Here is a 14344-nt window from a genome sequence, read left to right as displayed (position 1 = left end):
TCGTATTTTAAACAATTAACAATGGTCTATGAAAGTCGCGAGGACAAGGTTTTATAATTCCTTGAATGTTTTTTGTTTACTACCAAAATGTACGAGAAATTAGAATGAAAAGGTGTCCCATCTTCTCCCATCCTACTATATGTACTTAAGCGGTCCCATCTTAACCCATAGTACCACATTATAAAAACTCTCTTGTTGCTTATAAACATAATAAACTAGACTGAAATATTAACATTAAAATTTAGATACATAGGTTTATGATTTGAAATATTTTTAAACTTCGTAATTTTGCAATTTTTTTAAAAGTAACTCTACGTCATCCGTTCTAGATTGAATAGCGCGAGAAAAAGGCAGACACACATGTGTGATTGTGACACGACAATCGTCAACAGTGAACAAACAATTAGACTTGTATTGTATTGTGTTTACTTCTGAGTTTAGCTGCAAAAAGTTACAACTTTGAAGTATTACTTACTAAACACGTACCAAGCAATTACAGGGCCATTTTTTAGCGTTTGCAGCCTGTATAAGGGATTAATATACGTGATTTACTGATACTGCATGCATAATATAATATGTATAAATACGAGTCGTCAACAATTTTTGATAGTTGTAAAAATCAACGGTGCTAGTGATGAATCTCCGCCCCCCCCCACCTTATTTGCTAACCACTAACCCCTATAACCACCAACCACTAACACTTTCCACCAGCCTATTCTGCTATGTACCGGAAGATTCATCACCAGTGCCAATTTTTTTAAACAGCTTTATTACTCTATAGCAGCTTCTCACTTTTGTACAGTTTGGCCTCAAATCCCCAACATGATTTACGCCATTTACACCATATTTCAGTATCTTATATTAAATTAGTACATTGTGTATAAATATTGTGGCCATGACTCCAAACTTAGCCCCTGCAGATCCTGACCTGGCTAACCATCTCCATAAAGTGCTTGGTCAACTACAAGTGCCCGATAATGAAGTCATTGAACAAGTAAGTATTTAAACAAAAGACTAGTAACAAGTTTTATTTTATGCACGAAGGAAAATTTTTCACAATAGTTTTACCACAAGTTTTTGTGTAAATGAGTAATGAGTTATTTTTTAAAATTCACCAGATGAAGTTTAAAAAATGTTGTCTGAAATCTGAATACAATACTTTTATATGTATATACATGATAATTATATTTCAAGTAATATGGGTTTAAATATATAACTTGCATAAAATACATATATACACATATATATAATATATATTAATATACATATTTTTTATTTAAAAGCTTCTTCTTAACCTTTTATTATCTTTGCAAAATTGTTATTTATCGTTCTTTTCTCTTAACAGGCTACAGAAGAGTTACGGAAGTTGAGTCAACATAATGCGTTCATGTCTTCACTATTTAGTGTCTTGTGCAGTGATTCTGCAATTCAAGTTCGGCAGTTTGCGGCTGTTGTGTTTCGAAGGTAATGCTTACACAAATATCGGCATCAACAATTAAAATAGGTTGATATTTCTATACTGTTTTAATCTGTAAGCATTGGCATCAATTTTGTTTTAAAAAACGAAATCACTTTTGTGTTTTCACTATTTCTTATAAATTGTTTGGAAAAAGTATGTTATGGGTTGTATTGTTTGTTGTAGGAAGACAATAATCCATCCCTTTCCCCTTCTGCATTTAAAAATTAGTCAAGTTTTTGTTATGTGGAAGTCTTCTGCATTTAAAAATTAGTCAAGTTTTTGTTATGTGGAAGTCTTCTGCATTTAAAAATTAGTCAAGTTTTTTGTTATGTGGAAGTCTTCTGCATTTACAAATTACAACTGTGCTTGTTTGGCACAAAAACGACAAAACAGTAATTGATGTATTTCATTTTTTATTACAAAATCCGTAATTGATGTTTTTTTTAAAAAAAATTACTACTATGGTTGTTTGCCACAATAACAACAAACAATAGCCTAATTAATTTATTTTTCACTTTTCTTGTCAAATTTTGTTTTTAGAAAAATAATGAAATGTTGGAAAAGCTACAGCGAGAGTGACCGTTCATCAATGCGGTCGGCACTTCTCCAGAGGTTGGGGCAAGAAAGTGACGCGACTTGTTTAAGGTCGGTCATGCAGATTGTTGGGTCTGTAGCCAAGCATGAATTGGTGGATGACGGGACTTGGCCAGAACTTCTACAGTTTATTGAAACCAGCATTAAAACCAGCAACACTAAACAAGTGGAGGTGTGAAAGTTTGAGAAAACTAATTTAAACTCAATTAAAAAAATGCTTGAATGGTATGAAGAATGACAAAAGCAGCATAGTCCATATTTCATGTTATATTAAGATGTGCATAGATTAATATAATTTAATGAGGTATTGTTTGATTAGTGCGGCAGACTTATAATTTAACAAGTTGTTACATCATTTTGCAAACCTACAACTCTATCTGTTTCACAGCCTACTGTAATATTTTATTATTTTGTGTGGTTAATATTTATAAGTAGAAAGCAGGAATTCTTCTGCATTTTTTTATCAATGCTAAATAAGTAAACTAATCAATTATTTGTATTTAATACAAGTTATTACATCAAGTTATAAACCTTACAACTTCTAAACTGCATCTTTTTCACAGTTTTCTTAATATTACTGTAATAAACTTATATATTCAAGATTACAGATTAATAATCTATATTTTACAAGTTGTTTCAGTCTTTTAACTGCATCTGTTTCACAGTGTGGAATGCACCTGTTAAGCATAGTGTGTGAAACGGCAGGGGAATACTTGGACAATGAATATAATGCTATCCTAGCATTGATAAGCAACACGCTAATGGCTGCACCACAGAATCCTGATTGTGCTTACTACTCTGTACAAGCATTTAATGCTTTGGTGCCTTTTCTCGGGGATGAACAATCGGTATGTGGATGCTTTGGGTGATATATATAGTAGGGTGGGGTGAGATGGTACACCAATTCATTCTATTTTTCCGTCCCATTTGGTAGTAAACATAGAACATTCAAAGAATTATAAAACTGTATCCCCACTACTTTTATAGATCATTTTTAATTGTTTGAAACACGAGTATTTGAATTTTATGTTCCAAAGGTGTTCTATCTTACCCCACAAGGGCCCACAGTACTATATGCGTGTTATGTGAAATGTTTTGTGTTGAAGTGTTCATTTAAATAAAACCTTTGTTTTATAATGTCTAAATATATTTGGGATTATGAACCGAATCTGGCCTACATACTAGTTCTTGTAGTACCTCACCCGTACAGAATAGAATAATCTAAATATATTGTTAAAAAAATCACGGTTTAACAAATACCCAAATTAATTTTACAGAGTGATAAAGAATTCACATGATCTTATGCATGTAATAGATATGTCATGTTATAAATTAAACAATATTGATATCAATATATTTAACCTTTGTAGCATAGGAATTAGAAATTGCTTTGTATTAATATCTTGGTATTTGATCCGTGGTTTTACTTTATAAGCCATGCTGATTAAATATATTCATTGTGGACAATCAATTTCTTTCTGCCCTCAATAAACTTTTAATGTAATGTTTTTACCACTAAACTTAGTAATTTGTCAATCTAAATATTTTAATTTTTGTTTTTTTAATGTAATCATGTATTTTTTATCGAAAACTTGTTCATTTTTTAAACTGAAGTTTTTATTTTAGGTATTTTAACTAAATTTGTTTATTTTTCACAGCGCTTAGTTCGTCCCTTGGTTCCAAAATGTGTGGAAGTTGTGAAGATTTTGTTGGAACATGATGAGGTAAAGCTCCATATTTATTGCTATCTTTTATATAACCACTGTTAATGTAGTTGTTTGTATAGGTGGGTAATGGGCCAATCTTGGCCCGAATTCCAGGTTCCATGGCATGTTCCACTGTAGGACCTCACCCATATAGAATAGAATGTGCATATACAATGTTGGGGTAATGAGCCAACTCTGGCCCGAATTCCAGGTTCCATGGCATGTCCCACTGTAGGACCTCACCCATATATAGAATGTGCATATACAATGTTGTAATGGGATAAGTCTGATCTGAATCAAAGAACCCAATGGGTTGCAACGCTAAAAGACCTCATATAGAATAGAATTAGTTTGTAAAAATACCCAACTGCACCAGTCAATTTTTTCACTTATTTAGATAGTTTACACTTGATTTTATATTCCATTGGCGTCTATGTAACAACTGCACTAATAGTGGTCTGTAAACATAGCCAACTTGAACCACATAGGCATTAAACCAGGGGTAGCAGGGTAGGCAGGCCAACCCAGGAATTTTCTACACTGCATTAATTAGTAAGCATTTCAATGATACGCTGTTTTTTTATAAGTTTTTTGGTTCAAAGAAAAATCAGGAAGTGTCATTGTTTTTTTTTAGAGCCATGCAGCCGAAGTTTTAGAAATCTTTGAAAGTTTGATCGAAACTGAAGTGTCATTTATTGCTCCGTTCGTGAAAGATCTTGTTTTGTTTTCACTCCAGGTTGGTGTTGGCAACTTAACAAATGTATGTAATTTGCTTATCCTTGCATCGCGGGCAGGGACAGTCGTTAAAACACAGGTGTTCTGTTTCATACACCTCGTGCCAGTTTACGAGTTGCCACGTAAGTAACTTATTTAGCCTCGCATGGAGGGGCAACGACAGTCGTTATAACACAGGTGTTCTGTTTCATACACCTCGTGCCAGTTTACAAGTTACCACGTATGTAAATCACAGCCCCCCACAAGGACCTCACCCATATAGACTGTTTAAAAACAATAAATGCTTAGTTAAGTGCAGGAAGACCAATATATTTGTATCAATGATATTGAAAGGTAATGCAACCTTAATTTAGTTTCACCATTTGAGAATACTAATTTACTTATATCTGGTTTGGCTTTGAACAAATGTGTTGCAATTTATTCAGACTAATTGACTCAGTTTGCATCTGTTTTCATTCACCATGCTGTTTGTTGTTGCGTTTCTGATATACCTACAGGATATAATGACGTAATTATTTAATAGATTGCAAACAACAATGGTTTGGAAGATGAGACGCGAGTGAGGTCACTTGTTTTACTGCAATGGATTATCAAGTTGAAGAAAAAGGTAACATTTACTCAATTGCTAATAAAATAAACTGACATTTACCCACTTACTTACAAATTATCAGGATTTTCTACAAGCTATTCACATAACTTTATAGTTTGTTGCTCTTAAATTAATCTTGTGTGACTTCTTCACCGATTGCAAATTATTTTGTAAATTTCTCATATAAAATAAATTGGTATGGCTTACGTATGGTATTCACATGGTATGACGTATGGTATTCACATAACTTTATAATTTGTTGCTTCTGATGTTGTGTGATTGCTACACAATATTGCAAACTATTTTGTGATTTTGCCGATTTCTCATACTTTTTGGGAATGCGATATCATGGATACTCAAAAAATATTTTTAAAAAAGCGTTTCATACGGCGCACTATTTAAGCAGAAGTTGCAATTAGTCTGAAATTAATTTTGTCATTTTACCGATTTCTTCTAGTTTGTGAGGATGCAATTTCGTACTTAAATTACTTTATACCAAAAAATGTTTATAAGACTTGCAGTTAATGTAAAACACATATAATTCCAACGCAGGCGATCCTCAAGTTAAACTTAATCAGTCCAATCATTGACGTCCTCAGTCCAATACTGGTGTCAGAAATCGATGATGCAGATTCTGATGACGAAGCAGGTTTTATTGGTGACTCAGCAGAATCCCACACGCCTCTCGCATCTGCTTTACATGTATGGTTTGTTTACATCAATGCTTAACCTTAAAAAACAGAAATTATTTTTCTTTTTTTTTTTTTATTCCCGATTTTTCTTTTTCTTTTTGATCGCGATAATTTGGATCACTCCTCTTGTTTAACATCAATGTTCCCGAATCTTTATAAAAGCATCCCCCCTTTTACCTCTCATCCAAAACTTTTTGTCTAGCCTGTTAACATGTTTTACCTTGAACGATTTATTTCAAAAAGCAGAGATTAATCTCAAAAGGGAACAATTTATCTCAAAAAGCAGCGTTTTATCTCAAAAGGGAACAATTTATCTCAAAATGCAGCGTTTTATCTCAAAAGGGAACAATTTATCTCAAAAAGCAACGATTTATCTCAAAATTCAACGATTTATCTCAAAATTCAACGATTTATCTTAAAAAATGTTGTCAAAATATGTTCCAATGTTCCTGTGAAACATAGGCTATCAAACTATTTGCATCACATTGGTGGTGATGTTTACTGATACCAATGCTGTGTAGTAATGTTTGGCACCCCCATGCTGCCTCACTAGGTTCAGTTCCAAGTTTATTGAAATGGGTATTTAATTAAACCAGTAAACACAATTAACTTATTCACTTATCTCAGGTAATTGACGATTTAGCTTTACACCTCCCACCAGAAAAACTATTCACAAAAATTGTAAGTTCTTTTTTAAATACTTTAAAAAAAATTGCTAGGTAAAAATTGCTTGTTTTCAGTTTGAATAATCAAATATGATTGCAGTTTTACATCCTATAGGCTCTCCATAACCATTTAAACTAGTGATCTAATATTTAAAAATATATAGAGATACCTCTTTGCCCTTGAACAGCCACCAATATACTTTATGTCACTTATTTATGGTATTAACTGACACTAATTTACAAATGAACCTCCAATATGTCTGCATATAATCGTTTTGAAAAGTTGCTAGGACAAAAATGCTAGTTTTTAACTGACATCAATTCACAATTTCACCTTTTAACAGCCACTAATTTAAGTTCTGATTCCAGATGCCGTTCGTGCAGTCATGCGTGGCGGCCAATGAAGCACGTCATCGCCGTGGGTTGCTTTTAACTCTTGCTTGTTTATGTGAAGGGACATCAGAGTTCATTAGAGCTAAGTATGTGAAGTTTTGTGATAATGTACTGTTGGTGTTGCCTCGTTAGGTGATCATATATATATAGTAGGGTGGGGGAAGATGGGAGACATTTAGCACATATTTTCCAAATATTCTGATCGTGTTTTAAACAATTAATAACGTTATACACGAAACGTGAGGCTACGGTTTTATAATTCTTCGAGTGTTCTTTGTTTACTTCTAAATGGGCCGAGAAAAAGGAGTGAAAGGTGTCCCATCTTCCCCCACCCTACTATATATTAAATTTGTTTCCACCCCTAGTCATCTTCATTCATTCGTTGAGCTCGTATGTCGAGGAGCCGTTGACAATAATCCTAAAGTTCGTAACGCAGCAATGTTCGCACTCGGACAATTCTCTGAATATTTGCAGGTCAGCAACTTAATGTATTAATTTGTAGATCTGAAAGAACAAATGTTTTTTTTTCTTTTTTACACCCATTTACTTATCAAACAGAACGTATCACAGTTTGTTAGTCTGATTCATTTAAAATAGTTTTATGTAGTTTTATGTTAATTTTTTTATTTTTTCCAGCCTGATTTGAACCAGTTTGCGGAGCAAGTGATGCCGATATTGTTTGGCGTGCTTCAGCAGTTGCATCAGGAACCTAGTAGTGCAAGCATGACAAAGGCGTATTATGCGTTGGAGAACTTTGCCGAAAGCTTGGGTGAGTTTGGCCACAAAGCATTTTTTTGGAAGATACAATTTGCTTTTTTGGTAAAATTTTCCAAAATATTTGTACAATAGACAGATTAGCTCCTGTTTCTGTAGATCACTTTTAATAAATGAAGTTCTTTTTTATCACAGAGTCCGGCATACTACCATATCTTGAGCAACTAATGGGCCATTTATTGTCATCTTTAAAATCAACAACAGATATTCACACAAAGGAATTATTGGTCAGTGCTATAGGTGCAGCAGGTGAGCTTACATTTATTACATCATTGCCGGTTTTTATTTTCTATTGGCATGCAGAATTTATTTTATAGTCTTTTAGATTTTTTTTATAAATATGCAGATTTTTTTTAAGAGTCGTTCAGATTTTTTATAAGATACTTTAATGTTGTAACTGGCAGGTTAATATAAATTTAAAATAAAAAAAAACATCATTTGTTCGAACAGAAGTCAGTATCATGCATATAAATACAACTGTAATAAAACAAGTAATTGCTACTTAATGTTCAAAACATTTTTCAGCCAACGCAGCTGAGGACAAACTTCTTCCTTATCTCGATGAAATCTTACAACTCATCCAACAATGCTTGTCTACTTTGGATAAAAACCACGTTGGTGAGGAGGATGAAGGGGAACTCACCGTGTTGCACACACAAGCTCTTGGTATGGTATTTATTTATATCTGATGGTAGGACATATATATGGTTCATATTCATATTTTACACAACAACACAAGCACTTGGTATGACATTTATATGATAATGCTTTTAGTGTTAAAACAATATCAATTTTAAAAAGAAAATCTTTAGTATATGATGGTTTGTCATTCATGTATGAATATGAATCTTATATATATGGTGTTATGTCATTCATAGGATTATAAATCATTCAGTATGGTTCATTCATTCAGTGCATTTTGTTACTCTACTGGTATTTGTTTATTTTCTTAGTGCACACTGGTTTGAATGAATGTAGTTTTTTTATCCTTGCATGGTGGGGCAACGACAGTCGTTATAACACAGGTGTTCTGTTTCATATACACCTGGTGCCCGTTTATGAGTTACCACGTATGTAACTTATTTATCTTTACATGGCGGGGCAATGACAGTCGTTATAACACGGCCCACGGGTATTCTGTTTCATAAACCTCGTGCCCACTTACGAGTTACCACGTATGTAACTTTGTGGTTGATTATTAATTTTGGTCCATATTACATAATTGTTTAATTTCAACCCACTATTAATTGCTTCAAAGGTTCAACAGCCCCGCTACTTAATTTCTGCTTTTTCAGTTTGATGATTCTTTTGTGTTATAACGACTCTCGTTTATTTTTTTAAAGCCAAAAATTTATGTTATGTTCTACTACTTTGCATTACAGATACTTTGGGTGTTTTGGTTCGTACTTTGGGCAAACTGAACGCCCAGTTACCAAGTGATTGTATTAACCTTGGGATGACGCTTTTGTCAACGGAAACGAATGATCCGGACCAAAGAAGAGCGGTGTAAGTTAATTATATTCATTTATTTTTATTATTGGACAATGTTAAAAGTCTGTTTTGTTGAATCACAAATAGTCGTTTTTTGTACAAATTGATTAAATGGAATTAGTCACACACAGTCTTGGGTAATAAAGTCGTGATGATACGGTTTTAAATTCCTTGAATTTGTTTTATTTACAACCAAATGGAACGAGAAAATAGTTTGAAAAGTGTCCCATCTTCCCCCACCCTACTATACTGTTAAACATAATGTAACTCAAACATTTAAAGGATCCTGTTGTGTTATTCCAATCAAAAACACCATTCATTTTCCCAGGTTTGGATTATTCGCAGCTGTAACCTCCCTCGTAGGTGAGGACATGGCTCCTTTTATGTCGGTTATTGTGAAGAATATGTTGACTTCTGTTCAATCATCTGAGGGTATCATTGTAAGTGTCTTAGACTACTAGTAATCTTCTAGTTTATGTCTATTACAGTAGGGTGGGGGAAGACGGGACACATTTTACTTCTTTTTACTCGCCCCGTTTAGTAATAAATAAAGAACATTCAAGAAATTATAAAACTATATACCCACGACTCCCATTGACCGTTAGTAATTGTTTAAAACACGACCAGGATATTTAGATATTATGTGCTAAAGGTGTCCCATCTTTCCCCACCCTACTATATATATCTAGTTAAATGTTCTATTCACTTTTGAATGGTATATATATATATATATATATATATATGGACCCTTTTCTATGTTTTGTCTTTCTGTTTTCTTATTTATGCACATTTTGTAAAGTTTTTTCTCTATTTTATGCCCTATTCTTCTTTATGATTTTTTCATTTTTATAATTTTTTTCTTTTAATGCCTTTTTCTCACTGTTCTCAGCCTCTCTTCTCTGATGAGGATGATGCAACTGGAGGAATCCACAATTTCTCTTTCCTTGATGAAACCGACCTTACGAACGGAAATCATGAAGCAGGTGATGTGTTGTGTTTGATCTTGTTTTGGTGCTGTGACAAAGTGGTTAGCGCACCTGTCTCTAGCCCACATTTTATAGTTTAAGCCGCTACCATTGTGGGCATACGTGTCCTTTGGCAAGACACATAATCCAACCCAGTGTTCCCTTTTGAGCTGTCCAAATTGCCTTACTTTACAAGAATGGATAACAAATATTCCCCTAATAAATATAACCTGTAAGCGGCCACAAGGTGTGTTATAAGGACTATTGTTGTCCTGGCACATTAGGCCTAGCATGATACATGTTGTTCTTACCCCACCATGAGAGGATAAATAAGTTCCATTCATTCATTCTTGCTGCCTGTTTATCAATATGAAAAAAAAATTCGAAATATGAATAAGTTTTCACCTTTAAACAAATAGATGAGGAAGACGAAGGCGTCAACGGTTTCTCCGTCGAAAATTCTTACATGGACGAAAAGTCTGACGCTTGTGAATCTCTGGGTGATTTATCCAAGCACGCACCTAAAGCTTTCCAACCATATTTGGCTGAGGCATTTGAGGAGGTTAATTTTGGTATTTGTAAATTTGTTTAATTTTATACCAACACATAATCATATATATCAAACAGTTCTAATTCAAAGCCCTTTCTAACCGAATTGTTAAGAATATTCTTTCTAATCGAATTTATCAAGAATTGTAAATTCCAATAAACCTGTTCCTAACTTTCAACTTTCCCAGATATTCAAACACATAGAACACCCACATTGTGACGTAAGAAAGGCTGCCATAGCAACGTGTGGACAGTTTGTGGAAACTGCTTTCATTCTACAAAACGAACTATGTGAGTTAGCTGTAGTGTATATTAATAAACGCAACTTATTTATCCTCGCGTGGCCGGAAAACGACAGTCAATATCACACGGGTTTAACATCTCGTGCCAGCTTACAAGTTACCATGTATGTTACTTATTTATCCTCGCGTGGCGGGGCAACAACAGTCATTATAACACAGGTGTTCTGTTTCATACACCTCGTGCCCGCTTATGAGTTACCATGTATGTTACTTTATAAATTTTGTACAAAGAGTTTGTACAACCTCTTAGTGACCACTAGGTTGTCTTCCGTAAGTTCTGTTAAATATTTAACATCCTCCCTCTATTGGTTAATTGTTAATGCGATCTAACAGTACCAATCGTACCCCACAGTATTATATATAGTAGGGTGGGGGAAGATGGGACACCTTTTTATTCTATTTTCTCGTTCCATTTGGTAGTAAACAAAGAACATTCAAAGGATCATACAACCGTATTCTCACAACTCCCATAGACCATTGTTAATTGTTTAAAATATGATCAGAATATTTGTATATTATGTGCCAAAGGCGACCCATCTTCCCCTACAGTATTATATTACCAGGTTCGAACCCCAGAGCCGCATGAACTAATTTTTACCCTTTCCTCCCAGACCCCAATTTCCTCGCTCAAATATTCCCGGTAGTTTGTAAGACGATTTCAAAAGACGAAGATCGCCTCGTAGTAATGTCAGCTATAACAACAATGAAGGTGATGATTGAACAGTGCGGGGTGGCTACTTTCACCAATCAAGAACAAGACGTGCAGGTAACGTTTGACTTTTTATACCAACAAAGAAAATAACACTGATAAAAAAAATAACACCAACAAAAATATTTACATTTTGTATATTTATCAAACACTGGAGCAAAAGTCGTTTTAACTTTATTTTTAACATGTTTTTTCTCCAAAAACAAAAAGCAGTGATTTTTTTAAACACCACCAGCAAACATGGGTTTTAGGTGCTAATAGTATCTTTTCCGATTGAATATATCGGTGTGGGTATATTAGTTTGTGGCAATATTTAATACAGACATTTATACCCAAACAATGCATAATCAATTTATTAATTTTAAGTACGGTAACGAAAAACATAAGTAATAAAAGTGAACACTGCAAACCGTGATAAGTCTCGCCGTATGGCAGACGAAAAGTTGCGCTTTACGATAAAAAACAAACAAAATAAAACACAATTGTCAGACGATCTCTTTAACACTTACAGTACAATTTACACTTGGCAGCAACAACGTATACATGAAAAAAAATTAACAAAAATATATGATTTCACAACATTCTATTTGTATGGGCGAGGTCTTACGGCGCGCCAGTGGTCTATCGGCAAGGATTTTTTACTTGAATTACTCTAATCAGTTCTATTAAATCTGTTGTATAAAAATTAAAAAAAACTCCAAAAAACAATCACCTACAAAGTTACATTTGCGTCAACTCGTAAGCGAGGTTTAAGAAACAGAACACCCGTGTTATAACTGTCGTTGCCCCGCCACGCGAGGATAAATATGTTACATCCGTGGTAACTTGTAAACGGGCACGAGGTGTATGAAACAGAACACCCGTCTTATAACTACAGAGGAACCACGCACCTACACCCGGTGTGTAGATTAACATAGTCAGGCACCGACGGCTTGCCCGGTCGTATCCTACGCACAGGAATCGTCCCAGGTACTCGTGTACTGTAAAGGTTGATGTCTTCTGCTAATGAAGGACTGGATATATCATAGCACCCGCCACAAAGGCAAACTGCATCCAGCATAACAACTGGTATTCTGTTGAAGAAAAAATCGGATTAAGGTGGCTGTACACAGTATCCGGAATTTGTCCGTTTTGTCTGTTTTGTACGGATTTCGCTGCCGCATGCAGAACTCGGTAATGGGTTTGCATACGACTTCGCATGCCGGATACTGTGTACAGCCACCTTTAAGGTTGCATGCAAGAAAGCAGAACTTATGTATAGGTGCATGAATTAACAGTGGTTCAAATTTATTTATGTTTTCGAATAAAATAGCGAAGGTAATTTAGGTAAATAAATAAAGAAAAAAAAATTAGCAGAAAAACGACAGTCTTACAAACACCATATAAATAAAACACGCTTAAAAAAGGAATTGTAATACTGCTAAATGTGGTAAATACGTAAGATAGAGCTCAGGGTATCGAACATAAATAAAAATCCTCCCAAAATTATTCTTCTGGTTTAACTTTAATTTTATAAGCATGTACAAAAACGGTACAGATCTAAAATATCCAACGCTTTAAAACAGTGGTTTGATTTAACCTTTAGAAAAAATTAACAGTAAATTCGTGCAGCTGTTAAAAACTACCAGTAAATTTTCTATAAAAACTGTTAAAACTAGTAAACTACCAGTAAATTCCCTATGCCGCTGTCAAAAACCACCAGTAAATTTATTATAAAAACTGCCAGCAGCAAAGTTTCAACGACTGTTTATAACCACTACTAAATAAATCTTCCATAAAAACCACCAGTAAATTTCCCTCATTATTACAATCTCGTGTTGCAACAACCGCGAGCTGTAGTTGCCGAGGAAACCAGGAAAATGTCTAGGTCGTGCCCGGTGCCAGCAGTCACATGTTTAATACGTAATCCCATTGACAATATAGTATTACGTGGTTTTACGCGTGTTTTAAGCTCACAGCACGTTTCGGTTTTATTACATAAACGGTCATGCCCTTTGACATAGTTTGCTGATACGCATTATCTGTTCCTTTTTTTAAAGTTGCCCAATACTCGGGGCAACAAGCAGGTCCCCATTTACTTAAGAATTTGTAGAGGCTCATCTGGTATGAAAAAACGTAGTGTATTTCCGACGTTTCGTCTTCCATCCGGCAAGACTTCAGTCTTTTTATACCAGACGAGTCGTTAAAAAACATTATTTACATTGTGCCTTGTAGCAAAAGCAAAACATTCACTCAATTAAAAAATCTCCTAACCTTGTTCGATCGACGTTCCTTATATAAGTCCATGGTGATAAGCTTCGTCTTGATATATTAGTCATACTATCATCATATGCGGGGCAAGATGGCGATCTCTTCTCTCTAACTTCACCGTCTCCACTGTGTTCACCTGGCGTCACGTCCACCATCTCCAATGACTTTGCAAATGCGTTGTCTTTGAGTACGAGGGCGTATGTCTTCTCGTATTCCTCGCACGTTTCGTCCCCGCCGCACGCCTGTCTGTACAGATGGAATAGAATTGCATTTTTTTAAGAGGAAAACGAATTGCAAATTTAAAAAAGAAAAAGAATTGAAAGTTTTTCAGACAAGATTGAATTGCAAAGTTTTGCACAGACGTAATAGAATTGAAAATTTAAAAAAAAATAGAATTGAAAATTAAAAAGAAAAAGAATGGCAAACTTTGCACATACGTAATAAAATTGCAATTTTTCGGACAAAACAATT

General features: G+C 34.5%; 2 protein-coding genes across 2 annotated transcripts in view; one reads left to right on the top strand and one right to left on the bottom strand.

The window, feature by feature from the left end:
- Positions 1 to 791: 791 nt before the first annotated feature.
- LOC100177301 (importin-4-like) overlaps positions 792 to 14344 on the top strand; it is a 21225-nt gene continuing 7672 nt past the window's right edge. The window contains exons 1-20 of the mRNA XM_002120659.4: positions 792 to 994; positions 1346 to 1464; positions 2000 to 2225; positions 2719 to 2901; positions 3712 to 3777; positions 4394 to 4495; positions 5018 to 5101; positions 5636 to 5785; positions 6403 to 6456; positions 6810 to 6919; positions 7199 to 7307; positions 7470 to 7602; positions 7743 to 7856; positions 8133 to 8273; positions 8990 to 9113; positions 9427 to 9538; positions 9988 to 10081; positions 10483 to 10625; positions 10801 to 10903; positions 11526 to 11680. Of these exons, the coding sequence (XP_002120695.1) occupies positions 896 to 994; positions 1346 to 1464; positions 2000 to 2225; positions 2719 to 2901; positions 3712 to 3777; positions 4394 to 4495; positions 5018 to 5101; positions 5636 to 5785; positions 6403 to 6456; positions 6810 to 6919; positions 7199 to 7307; positions 7470 to 7602; positions 7743 to 7856; positions 8133 to 8273; positions 8990 to 9113; positions 9427 to 9538; positions 9988 to 10081; positions 10483 to 10625; positions 10801 to 10903; positions 11526 to 11680 (2421 nt within the window). The 5' untranslated portion in view covers positions 792 to 895. The remainder of the gene's footprint in view (positions 995 to 1345; positions 1465 to 1999; positions 2226 to 2718; positions 2902 to 3711; positions 3778 to 4393; positions 4496 to 5017; positions 5102 to 5635; positions 5786 to 6402; positions 6457 to 6809; positions 6920 to 7198; positions 7308 to 7469; positions 7603 to 7742; positions 7857 to 8132; positions 8274 to 8989; positions 9114 to 9426; positions 9539 to 9987; positions 10082 to 10482; positions 10626 to 10800; positions 10904 to 11525; positions 11681 to 14344) is intronic.
- On the bottom strand, positions 11676 to 14239 carry LOC113474946 (interleukin-17B-like). Its single transcript, XM_026838101.1, has 2 exons — positions 13877 to 14239; positions 11676 to 12696 (listed from the first exon to the last, which is right to left on the bottom strand). The coding sequence occupies exons 1-2, from the start codon at positions 14026 to 14028 to the stop codon at positions 12495 to 12497; spliced, it is 354 nt and encodes a 117-aa protein (XP_026693902.1). The 5' UTR covers positions 14029 to 14239; the 3' UTR covers positions 11676 to 12494.

The sequence above is a fragment of the Ciona intestinalis genome, unplaced genomic scaffold (genome assembly GCF_000224145.3).
Source record: "Ciona intestinalis unplaced genomic scaffold, KH HT000054.2, whole genome shotgun sequence".
NCBI classification, from domain to species: domain Eukaryota; kingdom Metazoa; phylum Chordata; class Ascidiacea; order Phlebobranchia; family Cionidae; genus Ciona; species Ciona intestinalis.
Note: the sequence above shows the minus strand (reverse complement) of the source record. Positions and strands in the feature narration are given on the sequence as shown.